Below are 18,603 nucleotides of genomic sequence, written 5' to 3' on the forward strand. Positions count from 1 at the left end.
ACTGTGATCGCGGCACGAAAAAAAGAAAGTTTGTGTGTGTGTGTGTGTGTGTGTATGCGTGTTTGGAGGGGGGAGGCCGCAGAACCCACATAATGTGGGAACCGGGGGAGGGGGGAGGGGGGATGCATCATTCCTCCGCAGCAGTCGATCCGTCCGATGCCCCGCAAGCGCTGCAGGGCAAAAGGAGCCAGAAAGAGAGAGATGTTGTTTTTTCTTCCTGGATTTCGCCACGTCAAGCACCAAGTTGAAAACGGATGGAGTCCCTTTGACCACGCCCATTTTTGTGTGCGTCCGCGTGTGCAAACAAGCGAATATAAATACATGAATGGGGATGTATCTCCGCACAAGTAGACGCTTCCCTCACCTTCCATATCATCCGATTCAAGGACTCATCTATTCCGCTTTCTTTGAGCTAGTAGAACTGGACGATTCTGTGACCTTCCGCAGATCCATGGCGTTCGACCCTGCGACGCCACCCTCCTCATCCTTGTGGAGAGCCCTACCCTCAGTATTGCGTGACATATCCCCTGCCCCTACGGAAGCCACATCGCCCCCACCAGTATCTGCGTTGTTGGTGATGAGAGGCGTCCCGGGCTTGCGAACGCGAAAGCCGTATACCTTCGGGACGTACTGCTGCCCTGGCGGAGGGATCAAGACGCCTCGCTCGCACAGGTGCATCAACAGCAGATGAGGGAAAGTGGTACCCCAGAAGGCACCGTCGAGGCTACGGTGGCGGACAGAGCGCGGGTGGTAGATATCTTCACAGCGAGGACAAAAAAGCTTCACGGAGCTTTCGCGTACCACGTCACTCTGGCCCACTGGAAGCAGCGCAAACCCCTCGCAGAAGACACGAGGGCAACTACCAAACTCACCCTGCACATACTTTTCCTCCATTAGCTTTAAACCGCGACCGGTGGTAATGAAGCGAGCGTGAATAAGACCGTAGAGGATCTCCGCAGAACTTTCCACTAGACGCTTCTGCTGCTCCGTGAGCCCGTCGCTCTCCATTGACTCCACGTCGAGGATCAGCTCCAATGCGTAGTGGTAAAACGGCACTATTGGAGCCAATCCCGTCAAGTTGAAGTCATCCGTGATGAATTCTCGATCGACCATGCAGAAGAACTCATTTCCCTTCAAGTCGCAGAACCACGTAATCCAGCTCACGAGCTCCTCATCCTCGTACTCATACTCCATATTCTCTGGGGAGTACGTCTCATCCATTTTTTTTCGTCTTCTTCAGTGCGCTTTGGTGTTGCTGTTGCGCTCTGATTTTTGTAGTATGCCTCGCAGGTTAAGGAGACAAATACAGCGGTACTTCGACGGCGACAGATGGCAAGAGCGAATCATGTCAGCGTCGAATACAGAACAAATACGAAGTGTTTACACTCGCCAGGCCAAAAGTGGGAGAGTTTAAAATGCGGCGAGCCAATCGGTGCCGCACAGGGATGAGGGAGGGGGGGAGTGGGGGAGTGGGGGAGCGAATAACGATCTGTGTATTATTCAATAGTGCGACTTAACGCGCACGCGTCGGAGGCGTGCATGGAAGCGGAGTTGACAAAAAAAATTGCAATCGGGGACGCAAAAGAAAAAAGACGGGGGAAAAGAAATTGTGTGACATCTGTGAAAAAAGATGGCATAAAGAACGAGGGGTATGATAGAGGGTGCGGGGAACCATCCGCTGTTGTTTACAATACCAACGGTGGCATGATGCACGCACGCACAGGCGTGACAAGTGCCCTCGTGGAGCTACAATGCGCGTCTGCATCGAGTATTTTCATTGGGGGACGCTCCCTACACGATTTGAGGCGACTAGGCCAGCCGTCACTGTAGAGAGGGAGCCCTTGTCCGACAGAACGCACACCGCACACAAATAAAACTCGCACCGAATATCTTCCTTCCTTCTCTCTCTGTCCGCGCCCCTGGCTGCTCCACAAAGACACCAGACCTGGCAAGTGCAGCATACCATTACACCTCCCAGCCCTGTGTGGTGTGAAGCCATTGAAGAACAAGGAAACCAAAGAGAAGGGAGGCGGTCATACCTTTATTGATATGGCCAGGAAGCAAAACACCTTCACACAAGCACACACACACAGACAGACAGACAGAAAAACACACAGTACACGCGCCCGAAAAAAAAAGAGCATTACTTTACCGGTACAAACTTTGAACACATCGACACGCACTGCTTAGACCACCAACTGACATCCCTTTACACCGGCACAGCATGCTCCTGGCCCTCCAATAACTTCTCTTGTGAGAACAAACCAAAATCAGCTCGATAAAAAAAATGAAGCATACACGCACCCATGTTTCCTTGCTTTTTTTATATAGAACGAAACAGCGTCAAGAACGCTGTAGTTGAAGCTTCAAACATTCGCGCACACAAGCGCACTTACACAGCGACACACACCCACTTACATCTATCTTGCACCACAGAAGAAAAAAAATTAAACCGAAAAGATAAAGTGAAGAGTGCCAGCAAAGCACATGAGGAGGAAACCCTTGCACGGCTCTTCCTCAACTCCAGCAACCCTCGTGAACCACGTGAGTGCGCACACATGAAGAAAAAATTAGACCCCCACACACGTAACAACAAACACCTAAAGCGACGATAAATGCAAAAGAGGACATCAACGGCAGCGCTGTGCTAGCGAGGAGGGGAGAAAGAGGAGAGAGGAGAGGAGAGGAGAGGAATACTTCTCGTTCTACGCAGAAAATACGCAGCGCTCCTCTCCATCTGAGGAGTCGACTCGTTTTCATCCTTCGATCAAAAATAAAAATACAGCGAAAGCGATAACAAAAATAAATGAGGGGACAAAAACACAACCCCACGGCGTCAGCGTATATACACCCCCCACCCCCACCCCCTTTTTCCTCCACCCCGTCCCAGTTAAAAGTTAAATGATAGGTGACCTGCTGCTTTTTTCTCTTATGTTGAGTTCTCTTTTTTTTTTGACTGTTTGGGTGGGAGGGGAAGAGAGGGAGAGAGGAGGAGAGCGTTTCTTTCGCACCACGGGCAATTAGAGCATCGCGTCTCGGGTGCACTGCAGTACGTGTGTCGCCTCCAGCCTCCACAAGTGTCGACAGAGCCTTTTTTCTATATATACAAATATATATATATATATATATATATATATATATGTTTATGCGGTTTAGCTGACCAATATTGCCCCCCTCTCTCTCTACACCCCCCCTCATCAATTCTTCCACAGTACCTATTAGCTTAAACTCTTCGGCCTTTGTCGTGAATACCAAACACACACACACGCGTATCTGTTTCTCCCCTCTTCCTCTTTTTCTTGTTGTTGGGTCCGTTTTTTGTTTTTTTTTTCAGTGCGCCCTCATTTCTACGCAGCAGGAAAAAAAAAGTGGGGGCGGCTGAGAAGACGGCCTCTTTGAGATGTCACTGCAGCTGTCAGGTTATCCCCCTACCCCCATCCCTGCCCTGGGACACACAGACACACGAAAACACAAACCTGTAACTCTATTCAGACACAGAAGGACACAGAAGAAAAAGAAAGGAAAATGGAGAACAGAGAATCAGAACATGGGGGGAAAAAGGGGGAGGAGGGGGGGAGGCGCACAAAGGTCATGAGACAACGCACAGCACGAGACCTTCCATCTGGAGAAAGATGGGGAACAAGGGCGACGTCGATGACTATGAGGACTCATTACTCTTCCCCCTCAAGATGTTTTTTGTTCTCTTTCGCAGAGGCACACCTACTCTGCGTTCGAAGCGGTCGGCTCAACGGACACACTCGGGGCGCTTGCGGCCCCGAGGCGGCTGCTCTGTTCGCTTTGCCACCCGGCGAGACCCCTCCCAAACTGAGTTCTGTTGAGCTTAGCAAGGCTGGCAGTCATAAAGCTGTAGTACTTCGCCTCCAACTCCTTGGCCTCGTCCACCATCTCCGACTCGGCAGCTACCTTGCCCGTTGCGTATTCCGTCAGCTGCCCGCACAGGTGGCGCACCACATAGTTCCCAGATGGACTGATGGCGACGCTCATGAGCGAATCATCGCCCTTATTCATCAACGCACGTGCAACCTGGAGTGTGAACCGGCCCCCATCTTTTGTCTGTCGAGCCACAGTTAGCGCCTCCTGAACACAGTGAGACTGGTACTTCTCCTTCGAGGAGTCGAAGATGGTGTCAATGATGCGGTCAAGTAGCGTGCGCATGTTCTCCTCGATGAGGGTGCCCGGCACAGCACGGCACGCGAGGCTCGTCAAGAGATTTCGGTAGATATTTCCCTCCGTAAAGCTTGCATCCCTGGTCGACCATGTGCCCGCCAGAGTCGTGAGAATCGTCTCGCAGTTCTGAACAAACGTATCATGCTCCTTTTTCTTTCGGCTAGCGGGACTCTTGAGTGCGGCGAGCACAACGTCAGCGAAGATCGGCGTCATGTAGCGCAGAACAAAAGAGCCGATGAGGTGGTGGCCAACGTACCGCAGGCGACTCTCAACCGTTGCCGGCTTTTCCGCAGCAGCGGCATCGGCATCGAGCTGCGCCTGCGTGACATAGCGCGTCCGCTTGCGACGCAACAAGGGTTGCTCGCCGGTGCACCACGACTCAGCAACAGCGTAGTACAGATGCCAGTCCATCGGCGCTGTCGAACTTTTGTACTCGGCGAGGCTGCCAGGGGCCTGCTTCGCCTCCGGCGTTTCCGGCGTTGCCTCCTCCGCGTTCTCCGGCGCATCCTCCGTCTTCGCCTTCTGCGCACCGTCATCGGAGTTTGCTTCAGCCTCCCCCGCCTCGCGGCCTCTCTTGAGGCCAGGCTTTTTGTTGGACTCCTCCACAGCTCGCTCAGCGACGCTAACCTTGGCGTGCTGGGGGTCCATGGCCTGCAAAAGAGCCAGAATGGTGTTGCCGCAGCTGGCGGAGCTGGTCAGCTGCACACCGTAGCGTGCGATGGCGTCACACAGAACCTTCACCTCATGCACCTTCGCCTTAGGGGGCTTTGCGGCCCCCGAGCCAAGGGGAACGACGCCAAAGAACTGGAAAACAAGGTCTGATAGGAGCGGGTAGTGCAACAGCGGATCGATAAGGCGCAGTGAGGCGCTCCATTCGATGCGATTGAGGGGGTTGCCCTCCGGGTTTGGCGGCGGAGGCGCCATCTTCTCAAAGAAGATCTGTCGCTTACTGCTGACAGCGAGGGCAGTGCGCAAAATTCGAATGCCCTGTGGCGATGACATGAGCGTGCGCTTCACAGTCTTCTTCGAGCCGGCGGCAACCTCCACCGATTTGTCAGCTGCCGCAGCCTTGCGTTCTTCTCCCTCCTCGGGCTCCTCGCCTTCGTTGGGGTTATCCTCAGCGTCCTCGCCTTCGTCTTGTCCATCAGCTTGCTGCTGGCCGCCGTCCTCGGTATCCGCAAACCGCATGAGACGACTGAAGAGCTTCGTGGACTCGTCCGAGTCAGCTGCCATCTCGGTTAGGACCGCTTCGTAGGTGGCGATGTCCTTTGGGATCGCCTCGAGGAGCTCATCAGTGGTCTTTTCCTGCAGGTTCACCGGCGTGGCGCCCTCCTCCGGTGCCGTCTGCGGCTTGTCAAATGGTGTCAGGAGCATCATAAGGGAGCGGAATGTGCTGAACACGGGACCCTGGATAGCGGCACCGTTCGCCAGTTCGATAAGGCGCTCAGCATGGCCGACAATCACGTAAGGGACCCCCATAAACGTCTCAGCTGTCTTTTCCGAGAGGAGTGTGTCGTCGTTACTACGGGGAATAGACAGACAGGCAGCGGCGTACTTCTTCTGAATGATGACCAGAACACGGATCGCACTGCCGCGGGCGCGCGCACGCAGTGAGGAAAGCACCTCCGGCGTGACAATCGTCTCTGTTGCACCCTTTCGGCCGACCTCCTCCAGCTGCGCGTAGCTGTCGAGATGGACGACAGCGTACGACTCGAACATGCGCCCACCGCGGCCGCGACCTGCTCCACGACCACCGCGCTGGGACCCAGCCGGCCCGCCACGGCCGCCACGACCGAATGGTTGGTGGTACGGCTGCTGCTGCTGTTGCTGTTGGTGCTGTTGGTGCTGCTGCTGGTGGGGTTGTTGGTGTTGCCCGCCGTACGCACCACCCTGGAAGCCTCCACGCACCGCCGGTGCATAGTTGTTGTTGTAGCCCTGGTTGTAGTAACCCTGCTGCTGCTGAGCAGGGTAGTAGCCCTGGCCATAACCACCGCGGCTCATTACACCCGCGGAGCCGGGGTACCCCTGCTGCATGCCGACGCCACCGTACGGACCACCGCCCTGGTAGTAGCCACCTCGAGGAGCGTAGCCTTGTTGAGGTTGCTGAACCTGCTGCTGCTGAGGCTGCGGTTGCTGCTGCTGCTGCTGGGGCTGGGGCTGGGGCTGCTGGGTCTGCTGGGTCTGCGGCTGCTGGTACCCTCCGCGCGCAGCGTATTGCTGGGGGTATGTTTGGTTGTAGCCGCTGTACTGCTGCGCAGCCATCTGCGGGGTTTGCTGAGGGGCCATCTGCTGCGGTTGCTGGGCCTGCGCTGGGTAGTAGCCAGTGCCGCCGCCGCGCCCCGCCTGCTGTGGGTATCCTTGCATACCATTTTGTGGCGGGTAGCTGCTTGGGTATCCGGCGTACGGATTCGCGTTGTGCGGGGCTCCTCCCTGCATTTTCTTCGTTTTTCTTCTTTGCTTGAAAACTCGCGAGTTTGGACTTGTACGTCGACGAGTAGCGGAATCAAAAGACGGAGAAAAAAAACGAGAAACAAACGCAGAAAGAGAGGGGAAAAAAGATCAATTTTTTAAATAAAAATGTACGTATTCTTTTACCGTGATCTCCGGTAAAAAAAAAGGGGGGGACGAGAAGGAGGAGGAAGGGGGGGCGGGGTCGACTGGCAGGTGCGCGCGCAAGTTGAAAGGGATGATTAGTATAAAGTGCACACGTTCACATGAGTTGCAATACGGTGGGTCCAGAAAACGAAACAAAACAGGAAAGAGAGAGAGAGACCGGCGAGAAAATACCAGCGCAGCACATGGAAAGAGCCAAAAAAAAAGAGCAGACAATGAAGCGTAGACCGGAAGAGAGAAGGAGATGAGATAAGCTGGTCCCTCACGGTAATAATGAGAGGAGAGCTGTAAGCGGCCCTTAGAGAAAACGGGAGGCATACTCGGATACGCATATGATCAAATGTTATGATGTCTTACAGAAACGCTCAGGGTGAGGCTAGTGACACACGCAGGTACCTCTCAGCACATATGGTACAGGGCAGCTTGCCTCCTCGTTGGAGAGCTGCGGTGGCGCTTCATCGTTCATTGCTCGCTCTCGAGACTGTTCGAACCTACAGTGCGCATACTTTGAAATGTTGGTGGTTAGAGCGAACATAAAAGGATTGTGCCGAATCTAAAACGAAAAGTCGTTGACACAGGGATTGGCAGCAAAGTGCCGGCCATTCCACCCTTCAGGGGAAAGGTAGAGGGGGAGGGGGGGGGCGGTTCCAGTCTAGTGTACATACAGTAATCACACATGAGAATAACATTGATGGCAAGGGGGAAAAGTTAGATGGTTAGACACCACCACACACCGGGAGTTGGGAAGAACAGAGCATATGTAAGGAGAGGAGGGCGTGTGTGTGTGTGTGTGTGTGTGTGCTGAGAGAGAAATCACTAGTATCAGCGGGTATGCGAGCCTACTTGCCGATTTCATGGTTTGACATTCCCCTGCTTCATAACGTGGACAAATTATAGCGATCATCGAGCATACCAAAGAGGAATACAGACTCTGAAGCCACACCGTGGGACTCAGGCACGCCATCTCACTTACTGATGATTACCAGTGGGTTCTGCGATACGAGGAGCCGCCTAAACCATCATTCAGTTCTGCGGCGGTTACACGGGACTCGGCCAACAGGGTGCTGTGAACTTGGGACTGCAGCAAGTTCTCTGAAGTGCAGTTCTTTTGATATCGGCACGGTGCATTCGGACCGCCGAGCGTCCGTGATGGCGGATCATACGGCACCACCACCTCGGCAGGCCCAGCAGATGCCTGCATGCGAGCCAGAAAGTCAGTGCTCCACTTCATACGATACGTTCGGCCTTGAAACTCCAGAAAGCCTATGCCAATGTCAATCGTGAGCGTCGAGGCGGTGTTGCGTTGCAGATACTTTCCAATCTCGCGTATCGAGTCTTTCACAGCCGCCTCGACAACGAAACGGTCTGCACCAACAATGGAAGCGATGGTCGTGTAGCTGACCGAGTCAGGAACGGTTGCGTGGTAATGCGCATCTCGCATCTCCAGCACATTGGCAAGGTGAAACTTCGATGTGAAATCTGGCAACAGGACCAACTGTGGCTTCAGTTCGGTGGCGGTAGATTTATCAAAGAGCATGACGCGCTGCACTTTGACGCTGGCGTGCAGAAAGTCCAGCACGATCCCGGACCGCTTCTTGATGAGCATTTCCTCCAACTGTTCACCTAACACGCGCCAGATCACGTTTAGCTGATGCGCCGTGCCCCTCCGTTTTGTTTGCAGGGTGTACATGCCGTCAACGGCAGCCACGATCTCCGCTATTTCGCCGTAGCAGCAACGACACACACGGCCAGAGCAAGACAACGATTGGTCCATTTGCGAACTACTCAAACCAGGTGCAAGAACAAACAAACAAGACACAGTTGAAAGTAAGTTCCGTTGGGGTAAAGGAAGGAGGGGAGGGGGGGGGGGGGGCGGAACAGTTGCGTAAATCACGTAGCCCGCACTCACTGTGCAAGTGTCGCGTAGAAAAAAAGTAATCAAGGAAGACTTGTTATGCCTCAACGGGCGAAGACTACAGCCCTAGCTGCCAAAAAACACAGACAGTACAGGCGCTGTCAGAGAGAGAGAGAGAGATGAGCTGGGCACTGAGACATGCCTCATATCAGTGAAGATGTGATAAACGAACCATGCGCACGCACACAGACACACACACAGACACACCGGAGGAGAGAGACGGCAAAAACAGGGAGTTTGATGGACGAGAAACGGGGAAGTCATTCACCTAGAGCTGCCTAAATACAAATAGCACAACGCGGAGGAGGGTCGCCTCAAGTCTTGATCGCAAAACTAGGTGTGCATGTTGCTTGTCGTACATCTTCATTCGCGTAGCAAGCCCTTTTCCACGACTGCAGAGCGCACTACTTCAAGCGCTCATCGTGGCAGTGCTCGCATACCGTGGCTGAAGCTGAGCAGGATTGCCATCCCCTCCCCTTTCGCCAAAAGGAACGAAAAAGGAGTGCCCCCCCCCGCTGCGCGGAACCGACACACACACGCACGCCGTCTCGCTGTCGATTCGGCGGTGCATACACGCGTTGCATCAACCTGTTAACGAATTGGAACGTTTTTTTTGAGTTCGAAATGCATACAAAGTAAGCCCCCGGGGGAGAAACCCGATCCAATGCGCAGTGCTGTGGGCATACCGTTGTGAAAGGGTCGATTCCCTCATCGAACGTCAGACACCCAGCAAACCGCTTTGAATCGTCGAAGGAGAGTCACCCTCTCCCTTCGCCGCCGCCGCCGCGTTGACCAATAAAAGGAAAAAAGAAATGAGAAAATCAGCTTGACGGAGAAAAAAAACACTTTTTTGTGCACTTACAGCACAGCTTGACCTCAGCCAGACACGCCGCGCGAAAAGAGATGTCAACGCGTTGTGGGAGAAACAAGGGTGGGTAGGAACAGAGAGGGAAGGGGAAGATACCTGCTGAACTTGTCTAGTCCGCCTCTCTTTCATCGCACCTTGAGACTCTCCCCTACAACACCTCACGCCTCCCACGCGTTGTCGTCGGTGCGCTCCACCCACCCGAAGCCCTCCTCGACATCGGCGGCGGGTGCAGCAGCGGCAGCAGCGGCGCTCTCCTCCGCAGCCTCGTTGGGGTCGCGGTAGAAGAACAGGTCCACCTTCTCCTCCCACGGCACGGAGCGCACAATCGTGCCGCGCAGGCGCAGCACCTCGCGCGCAAGCAGCCAGTACATCATACCAATCGACTTGATGCCGCGGTTGTTGCACGGAATCGCGATGTCCACAAACTCCAGCGGCGCATCCGTGTCGCACAGCGCAATCACAGGGATGTTCACCAGCGACGCCTCACGGATGGCCTGGTGGTCCGTGCGCGGGTCCGTCACCACAAGCACGCGCGGCTGCACGAACTTCTTCTGGATCTGGTTCGTGAACGTACCAGGGATGAAGCGGCCGCCGTGGAAGCTCGTGCCCACGTGCTGCGAGAACTTGTAGATGGCGCGGGTACCGTACAGGCGCGACGAGCACACGCACACGTCCTTCGGGTTCTCCACAGCAGCAATCACGCGCGCAGCGAGGATCAGCTTCTCCCACGTCATGTGAATGTCAATGATGTTGCTGCCCTCCGGCGTGCGGCCGTAGATGTACTTCTTCATCGCGCTGCTCTGGTTGCGTGTACCGATGTGGCAGCGCATCGCCAGCAGCTTCTGCGCGTCGCTCTCCTTCATCCGGAGAACCTTCGAGCCAGACTCCACAGCGGACATCGTGGAAGGTGAAGAGGGGGTAAAGGAAACCTTGAGGTAGCAAGACTGCAATAGTCAGGGGAACGGGTGTTGGTGTGTAAGGAATACAGGTGGCAGGAGAAAAAAAAGTTTCCATCCCAAATCGGGGGGTTTCGAAAGTTCCGGTAAAACCGGACAGAGGGTGCAAAGGAGAGACAAAGGTAAGGTGGTCCCAGGGGAAAAAAGGAGGAGAAAGGGAGATGAGGCATCTCATAGAATCGTGTTCATGATTAGAGCCTCGTCGGGAGTCATGTGGGCAGGTAGCAAGAAGAAAGGCAACAAAACTGAACACCAAGCGCCGGAATGATTTCATTGATTAGAGACGTTACGTTTGCGCAAAGGTGTCGTGTTTTCCCCCATTTTGTTCTAATTGGGCGAAGTTCTGTTGATTATTTCGGGAAAAAGCACAGAGTTGCGTCAATGAGCGCGGAAATTTCCGGTCCGAGCAGGTGCGCTTCACCTCACAGATTCGTGTGGCCCTCCCGCCGGAGAATAAAAAAAACAGAGAGAGCACGACCCACAACCCTGAATGTGCGCGCATATTTGAGGGGGGGGGAAGGGACGAGCAACTGGAAACGGGTCGTCTTATTCTCCGTTTGGCCTTGTGAAGTCGAAATAGCAGAAAAGAGAGAACAAGGGAGAAACTTCAAATCCTGATGAAGGAGCTGAGTGGAGTTTATGCTGTGTCCGTTACTCCTCAGTGTACAGACTCTCTGAGCGACCCTTGCCACCGCCCCCCCCCCGTGGGTGATACTTAATCCAGAGGCACTAAAAGTCTTTGCGTAACTGTCGCGTTTGGGGAACGAGCCGAAGATCAACACCAAACACTCGATCAGTACGTTTCCCTTTGCAAAGCCGCAGTGCACCTCTTGGAAGTATTGTTCGTGATGCGGCCAATGCTTTTGGAGGAATCCCACCATGGCGTCTCTGTCGACTACATCCATGAGTGCCCGCATTTCGACGTGATCGAACCGGTGAAAAGATAAGCCTACATCCACCAGCCGATGGTAGCTTTGTTGGGCAGTGGTAGCACTCGACTGTTTCGAGGCTGCTCGAAGGCATACGGACGCGCCACTAAGTCAGAAACAGAGTTAGTCACCTTGGCGGAGTAACGCAGCCGCGCGTGGGGAAAGTGCGTCTTAAGGAGCTCGATAGAGGGATGTGCAAGCGGTTGTCTACTGGTTACAACGTGTTGAGAGGCGGACTAGTTGATAGTTGAGGCAACAACAGCGCTAGCTGCGCTGCCAGTGCGAAAGCTCGTCGACAAACATCGAAGAGTTTCCAACCAATGCAGTGCACATTCATAGACAAGCGCACGGGAGAGCTATGAGGCGCTGCCTGCAGGTGCGCCGAGGAAACGGAAGATACGGTAGAGATAAGGGTGGAGTACAAGAGAGGCTACAATATATATATATATATATGTTCAAAGGGAATAAATCACACACACACAAAGGGACGGGAGGTGATGGGGGGGGAGGAGGCAGACGTCTGCAACGTGAGAGAGACGAGGCAATGTACCGCTACGCGCGTATCGACTGTCATCTCCGGGAGAGTGGTGTTGCGACGACGCCACAGGTCTGTGCTCTCCCTGTGAGGGGCCATGTGGCAGCGTGGCTCGAGCGTAGCTCACCCCCGCCCTTCCTTGCCCACTGGTGTGGTGCTTGAGTCTCCCCCCGAGGGATGCCGCCCCGTGGCGGGGCTGCCAGCAAACCCCTTGGCGCGCCGAGACCACGCGGAGATGACGGCGTCGACCACAGCTGCACTGCTCGTGTAGCGGTGTTTCGCACCACACGACGGGTCGGTTGAGAAGCTGAACCTGGTGTGAAGATGAACGCATTTCATGTTGTGTGGAAGATCAAAAACATCCGAGAGAGAGGCAACCACACGCTCGGTGGCCCGATAGAGCGCAGAGCTCCTCCCTTTTCGCCCAGCCCTGCTGAAATGCTGCAGTGGGAGAATATCAAATTGAAATCCCTGCGATCGAGCTCGACGGCGGCGTTCCAACTTGAGTGCTTAGTCACTGGCGTCCATGTGGGTGAACTTGAGGCCGAAGCGCGGCGCCAGAGCACCTTTATCGGGAGCGAACGGGGCTGTCATCGTCGCTGTAATCTTCCATATGTCATTCATGTTCCGGATAGATGTGATGGTGTAGGTGCCGTCTGTGACATTGGTATTGAACATGAAGCGACCACCACATGGCGAGCGAGTCTGCACACCGGCGATAAAGCGCTTCTGCTCTGCCATGACGGCGACATCCATGTAGGTGTGCAGAGGGATGCGCATGTGCACAGAGAAACCGTTCCGCAGACTGTACTGACCAAGCAAATCACCATTGCCAATGTTTGGACACGTATAGCGGACAATGGTGGTGGTGAAGTCGCGCACACCGCTTCGCTTGGGATCGTACTGCAGCGAGGCGCCGGCATAAACCTTATCTGAAAGACGCGTCGTCACATTTGCATCGGTCGAAAACCCGTCGAGCAGTGCCGTTTTGCAGTTGGCGGTGAAGGCGGGGTGCTTGGCCGTCACCTTGAGAGAAGGAACAGCAGCGTCCACCTCGATTTTGTTTGACGTGTTGTTGACCTTGGCGTGATATATGACAGTGGGCAGATACTCCCGCCATGACTTGAAAGCGGCGGACATCTTCGACTGAAAAGTCGTGTGGTATTCCGGGCACTCCAAAGAAAGGTGCACACCAACACCTTTGGGGCTGGCGAAGGGGTACGCAGCGAGGCGGTTCGGCGCTCCGTCCTGTTTCGAATCTATCAACCATCCGCGAACATTGTCGCCCTTCGTCAAATAAGCCTCGACCACACTTGCTAGATCTTTGTAGGACGGCGGCGCTGACATAATTCCCTTTCTGTGCGCACGCGTGAGTGTGTGTGTGTGTGCGTGTGTGTGTGTGTGTGTGTGTATGTGTGCGTGTGTGTGTGTGTGTGTGTGTGTACGTGTGTGTAGGGGGCAGTGGAGAGGGTTGGCCGCAGAACGACTACGCGTTTTGCTGGCGTCACGGGGGCTGAAGTGGAGGATTCTGGAGATTCATGGTTCGCTGCATTCGATTGGGCCGTTTCGAAAAAGGAAGTGCTAACCCAGCGCCATTGCGATAGGAGCCGGATGAAATTGCCAGGCAAAAAAAAAAACATCCACTCCCCCGCTAGCCCCTCAGGAGTTGTGGGCTCTGCGGCATCGCCTTTGCTTTTTCTCGGATGGTCGGTGTCTTTTTTTTTCCCCACCCCCTTGCCTGGAGTTCCGTCTGCTGCTGTGCGACTTTCTTTTCAACTCCCGGGGAGCGGGAGAGGAGGGAGGGAGGGGCAGACAATGTCGGCCTGCTTTAGCCACGGGTGCTGTTCCGATCACGCTCGACAACGATCGTCGTTTGATGGGTGACTATGGGTTAAAGGCATAAATACACATCCCCTCGCTTGTCTAGGGCGTTGTGGGCAGGAGAGGGAAGAAAGGAAGTGGTGCCATGTCCCTGAAATGGGCCGGGAGTAGAGCGGAGGAGTAAGCGCAAGCGTTTGTGTGTGGTTTGATTAGAATTGCTTGGGTCATGGGGACTGCGTTTCTTCGGCCCCTTCGTGGGAACAAAGAAGGACGACCCCACTCTTGGCGGCTGCCACTCGCTATGCCGTGAATCCATGGGAGAGTTCGAAGGCTATTTGGTTGCTCATGCTCACCGGAAGAGATTTCACGGACGAAAAAGTAAGAAACAAAACATAGACAACAAACACTAGCGGATCCCCCCCCCTCCCCATTGACACATATTTGTATACTTCACCCGCCGCGGTTTAAGTGCATACGACGCGGGATCGCCTGCCAAGTAAGAAAATTAAAGATAGTGTATTCGATGCGGCTTCTCCCTGTCCTCCTCGTTCTTTCTTTTTTCACTGGGTAGACACGTCCCGAGTTTCTTTCGAGATGGCCACCGGAGCAGAAGAGGCGAGCAAGTGAGGTTGTCACCCCCCCCCCTCCTTTGCCCTTTTCTTCGTCGGGAGAGAACCGCAATACAAGAAGCAAAAGAGGGAAAAGAGGCAATCACACAATGAACTGCCCAATCCCAGAAAAGCGGGATTGGCGCCTTGGAACGATAAAAGCGAATAAAAACGGAGGAGACACCCAGAGATAGAAAAAGCACAGGGCACTGAGACCAGGGATGTTGCACGGGGAGAGAGAGAACGCGCGCCATCAGCGTAAGGTGCCCGCATCACAGGTAAAAGTGTGTGTGTGTGTGTGTGAGTTGGTCAGGACACCAAAGTGAGTGGACAAAATGAGTATATATACAAGGTTTGTGTGGGAGGGGAAAGGGAGGAGGGGGGAAGAAGCGTGTCGTTCATTAGCGAAGTCCACCAAAGCGCGCAAAGCAGCAAGTCAAGGGGAATGGATGAGAACGCATACACTTATGCACATCTCTCAACGTGTGCGATAAAATCGCCAGCAACAGACACACCAAAACAAAACAGATAAAAGTCAAAGGGGTGCATTATTGAGACCCCCTCCACCACCACCTTCCCACCATCCGAAAGGGAAGAGCGCACATCAGGAAAGGAAATACGGTAGAATAAAATCCATGCGCACGAGGCTGTCGCGAGGACTTAGCCCCCCACTACCTCCCTTTTTTTTATTGAGGGGGGGAGGGGGGGGGGGGGAGAGCCAAAAAGAAACCCGGAGGAGGAAAGTGAACAAGCCCCTATTCGCAAGGGGGCAGAAGAGAAATTCAACGTACCCCGCTCGTGCAATCCCCAACTTGATGGACTCACAGAGACGTCTGCTCCACACTCCTTTGACGTTGACCACTACTCATGCTCGTACGATTATGAGCAACTCGAAAGTCTCACCATGAGGAAATGTCATCCGCCTCCCCCCCCCCGAAAAAAAAAAGAAAAAAGATGGTCGACAAATGCTACAAAGCAACGGTGTTTCCTGCTACTTTTAGCTGCCCGTGTGACTTTCAAGAAAAGCATCAAAATCATCATCATCCCTGGGTGGGGTCGTCGCCATTGGGGCGGACTCCAGCGCTGAAGGTTGCGGCTCTGTTGGCGCCTCTTCAGCTTCGGCCTCCTCCATTGCCTGCGGCTCTGCTGGCGCCTCTTCAGCTTCGGCCTCCTCCATTGCCTGCGGCTCTGTTGACGCCTCTTCAGCTTCGGCCTCCTCCATTGCCTGCGGCTCTGTTGGCGCCTCTTCAGCTTCGGCCTCCTCCATTGCTTGTGGCTCTGTGGGTGACGGCAGCGTCGCCGCATGGACATGACCTGACGGGGTTTCTGCGTCGTCACCCAAACTGGGTGCAGCCGCTGCAGCAGTCCGCTCACTCGACGGTTCCCGAGGTGACACATGTGCTGACGCCGCATCATCCGAAGAAAGCTCCAGGGACGTGGACATCAACGCTGCCGCCTGTGGCGCAGACTGCGCACCTCCAAACAAGTCCTCCACCGTTGGCGCAGCGGCGCTGGGGGGCGAGGCAACTGGCGCTGAAAAACCGCCTGCCACGCCCGTGGTCCCGCTGGGTATCTCAGCGTGCGGCGGTGTATCGCGTAATGGCATCGCGGTCACTTGCAAAGAGGGCGAGCTGCCAAAGGGCTGTTCCGTGTCACCAGCGGACCGCACTGCCGTGTGCTGACGCGCTGAAGGCGTTGTTGGCTGCCCGGCAAGTGTGGCGTCACGTTTCTGCTGCGCAATTACATCTTCGACTTTCTTCATCACAGCGGACTGACTTTCTGAAACGGTCTGCTGCAAGTCTCGGTCCACCTGTAGGTTCGAGGAGAGGAGAATGGTTACGTATTCATGATCCTTCCGTACCTGAGACATGTAACTCTGCACCACTTCATCATCGCACATGGGCATTTCGGGATTCATCTCGGCGTTGCTCACATACTCGGAAAAAGCTATGCACGTCTCCAGCATGGCCGAAACACGCTCAGGTGTAGGGAGGTCGATCGGAATGGCGTTTACAATACTGCGCCTCTCCCGGCGTTGACCGTGTGAGCGGGGCCCGTGGTCGCCACGGCTAGCATCTGCCTGTTGCTCCGACTGTTGCCGAGGGTGGTTTGGAGCGTTTACCTGGACTTTTATGCGCGCATCCCGTTGCGGTTCCAGGCCTTCAAAGCAATTGGGACCCAACTCCTTCCGCACATCGTCGGCGAGTGTTGTGAGGATGTGCGTTTCCCTGGCGGGGTGACCGCGAAACCAAATGCTGAGGTTGAGAATCAGCAGAAGTGCTGCCTCCTTCGCTTGCATTGCACGCCCAGTGGTGGGGTGGAGGCATCCTACAGCGACGAGATCGCGCAAAAGACCTTTTTGTGCCGCTATCTGGATATGAAAAGGTGTGGGGCAATTCTTGAACATGGGCTCCAGCAGCTGGATCGTGAGGTGCTTGACAGCAACATTCGCGTCCGTAATCCGGCGCCGTAGGGCCCGCACGACGTCAATGATAGCCTCAGGTTTCCTATTCACCGTGTCGCAGAGAAACTTGACATGCTCGTACGTTGGGATGAGGAGGTGTGGGGCAGTGCACTCCTCCACAATTTCCATATAAGCAGTAGGAATAAGGCGCGACGCCCTGTCCTTAATCTCCTCGATAAGCGAAAGCTGAACCATTCTTGTGATGGGGGAGAGAGGAGAGGCGGAGGGGTACACGAGAACGGTGGTCTCGACTCTTTTCCGGGAGGGAAAAGAAAAAAAGTGGGGGATACGCTGGAACGCCAAGCAGCACGTCTGAAATATGACAACAACACAAAGGCACTGTAGTGTCAAGACTCATGTAAAAACAAACAAAAAAAAAAGAAAGCCTATTCAAATGATGGCGTTGTCTACCTGAGTGTAAAATGGCAATTGTGATCGTAGTAGAAGCCAAAATAGACAGCGAGAGAGCAAAGCAACGCAATTGAAAGGGAATGCAAATATGAATATACACACGGAGTGCTGTGAAGGGGACGAGCGGGCTTGACCTTGAGGGAAGGCGGTGGAACCCTGCCAGTAACGAGATGCAAGATCGACACGAAGAGGGTGTGGTTTGTTTGGGGGCAGCCACAGTGTGCTCTACGGATATAATACACAAACGCGCGCAGATGCACCGAGACGCACACGAACAGTCACAAAGGATCACGAGCGATAAAGGTGTGTGCGTGAGAGAGAGAGAGTGTGTGTGTGTGTGTGTGCGTGTGAGAGCAAATGTGGCGACTAAGCGTGTTCTCTGGACATACAAAACTGCAGTTGAGGGTACCGAGAGCAACAGACGCACACACGCGCGAAGGGGAGGGGGGGTATGAGGATTACGACATATAGAGTCATAAAATTCAAAGCAAACCAAAAAGGTAGTGATGAAGTAAAAGAGCAAAGAAAAGTCTGTCATAGCACGGCGTGACTGATGGGTGATGCTGGACACACATGCATTACGTCGAAAACAACGCTCGAGCGCAGTGGGTGGTGGTGTCCCCAGTGGCACCAGGTGGCTCTTCAGGGAGACGACGACAACACCCTCCTTTGGTGGAGGAAAGCGATATATCCTGGAAGTATTCCGCTTCACGCCACGTGGCCTTGAAATCTACTGTGACATCCCCCAGAACGGAAAAAAACTCATCTCAGACAAAAAAACAACGGGGATAACCGAGTGAGTCGATCCGATACGCCCAGCTCTAATGCGCCCCCCCCCTTCCCCACTCCCCCGCATTGAAGGACTAGCAGCCTCACTCACCATCTACAGAAGTTAGACGAGGCATGTGTGATGGGCCAAGCATCATCATCCCCCCAGACACCTCTGCGATTCACACTTTCCCAAGAGATCTGCTTTGAAGTAAGGGTACTCGCTCATTAACAGACACGCATGCGCCGACACGGCCCAGAAACAGCGCCAGCGCGGGAGCAATATCCATATAGAAAAAGATACAAGTGTGTGTGTGTGTGCGTCACTGCTTACTGCGTTTGTGCGTGCAGGTGTGCGGTTGTATGTGGCTGCTTGTAAGAAAAGGGGGAATGGAATGTGAAACAGAGAACCCAACAAGGAACACGCGCATGCGCATTGCAAACAATGGGGGGGAAGGGGGAGATGCTGAAGGTGTTGAGAGATGAAAAACGATCACCAAGAGAAGAAGCGATAAAGTACGTGTACA

The 18,603-nt window shown here is 54.3% G+C and overlaps 6 protein-coding genes across 6 annotated transcripts; all 6 read right to left on the bottom strand.

Annotated features, from left to right (window-relative positions):
- Positions 1 to 393: 393 nt before the first annotated feature.
- Positions 394 to 1,221, bottom strand: JKF63_00786 (uncharacterized protein; the record flags this gene model as incomplete). The annotated part of the gene is made up of 1 exon (XM_067896835.1): positions 394 to 1,221. The coding sequence occupies one exon, from the start codon at positions 1,219 to 1,221 to the stop codon at positions 394 to 396; it is 828 nt and encodes a 275-aa protein (XP_067752992.1).
- Positions 1,222 to 3,720: 2,499 nt separating this feature from the next.
- On the bottom strand, positions 3,721 to 6,624 carry JKF63_00787 (uncharacterized protein; the record flags this gene model as incomplete). Its single annotated transcript, XM_067896836.1, has 1 exon — positions 3,721 to 6,624. The coding sequence occupies one exon, from the start codon at positions 6,622 to 6,624 to the stop codon at positions 3,721 to 3,723; it is 2,904 nt and encodes a 967-aa protein (XP_067752993.1).
- A 1,156-nt stretch (positions 6,625 to 7,780) lies between these two features.
- On the bottom strand, positions 7,781 to 8,575 carry JKF63_00788 (uncharacterized protein; the record flags this gene model as incomplete). Its single annotated transcript, XM_067896837.1, has 1 exon — positions 7,781 to 8,575. The coding sequence occupies one exon, from the start codon at positions 8,573 to 8,575 to the stop codon at positions 7,781 to 7,783; it is 795 nt and encodes a 264-aa protein (XP_067752994.1).
- Positions 8,576 to 9,742: 1,167 nt separating this feature from the next.
- JKF63_00789 (uncharacterized protein) lies at positions 9,743 to 10,483 on the bottom strand (the record flags this gene model as incomplete). The annotated part of the gene is made up of 1 exon (XM_067896838.1): positions 9,743 to 10,483. One exon carries the CDS (start codon positions 10,481 to 10,483, stop codon positions 9,743 to 9,745), a length of 741 nt encoding a protein of 246 aa, XP_067752995.1.
- A 2,031-nt stretch (positions 10,484 to 12,514) lies between these two features.
- JKF63_00790 (uncharacterized protein) lies at positions 12,515 to 13,351 on the bottom strand (the record flags this gene model as incomplete). Its single annotated transcript, XM_067896839.1, has 1 exon — positions 12,515 to 13,351. The coding sequence occupies one exon, from the start codon at positions 13,349 to 13,351 to the stop codon at positions 12,515 to 12,517; it is 837 nt and encodes a 278-aa protein (XP_067752996.1).
- A 2,079-nt stretch (positions 13,352 to 15,430) lies between these two features.
- JKF63_00791 (uncharacterized protein) lies at positions 15,431 to 17,092 on the bottom strand (the record flags this gene model as incomplete). Its single annotated transcript, XM_067896840.1, has 1 exon — positions 15,431 to 17,092. The coding sequence occupies one exon, from the start codon at positions 17,090 to 17,092 to the stop codon at positions 15,431 to 15,433; it is 1,662 nt and encodes a 553-aa protein (XP_067752997.1).
- Positions 17,093 to 18,603: the final 1,511 nt, after the last annotated feature.

The sequence above is a fragment of the Porcisia hertigi genome, chromosome 36, assembly GCF_017918235.1.
Source record: "Porcisia hertigi strain C119 chromosome 36, whole genome shotgun sequence".
In the NCBI taxonomy this organism is placed as follows: domain Eukaryota; phylum Euglenozoa; class Kinetoplastea; order Trypanosomatida; family Trypanosomatidae; genus Porcisia; species Porcisia hertigi.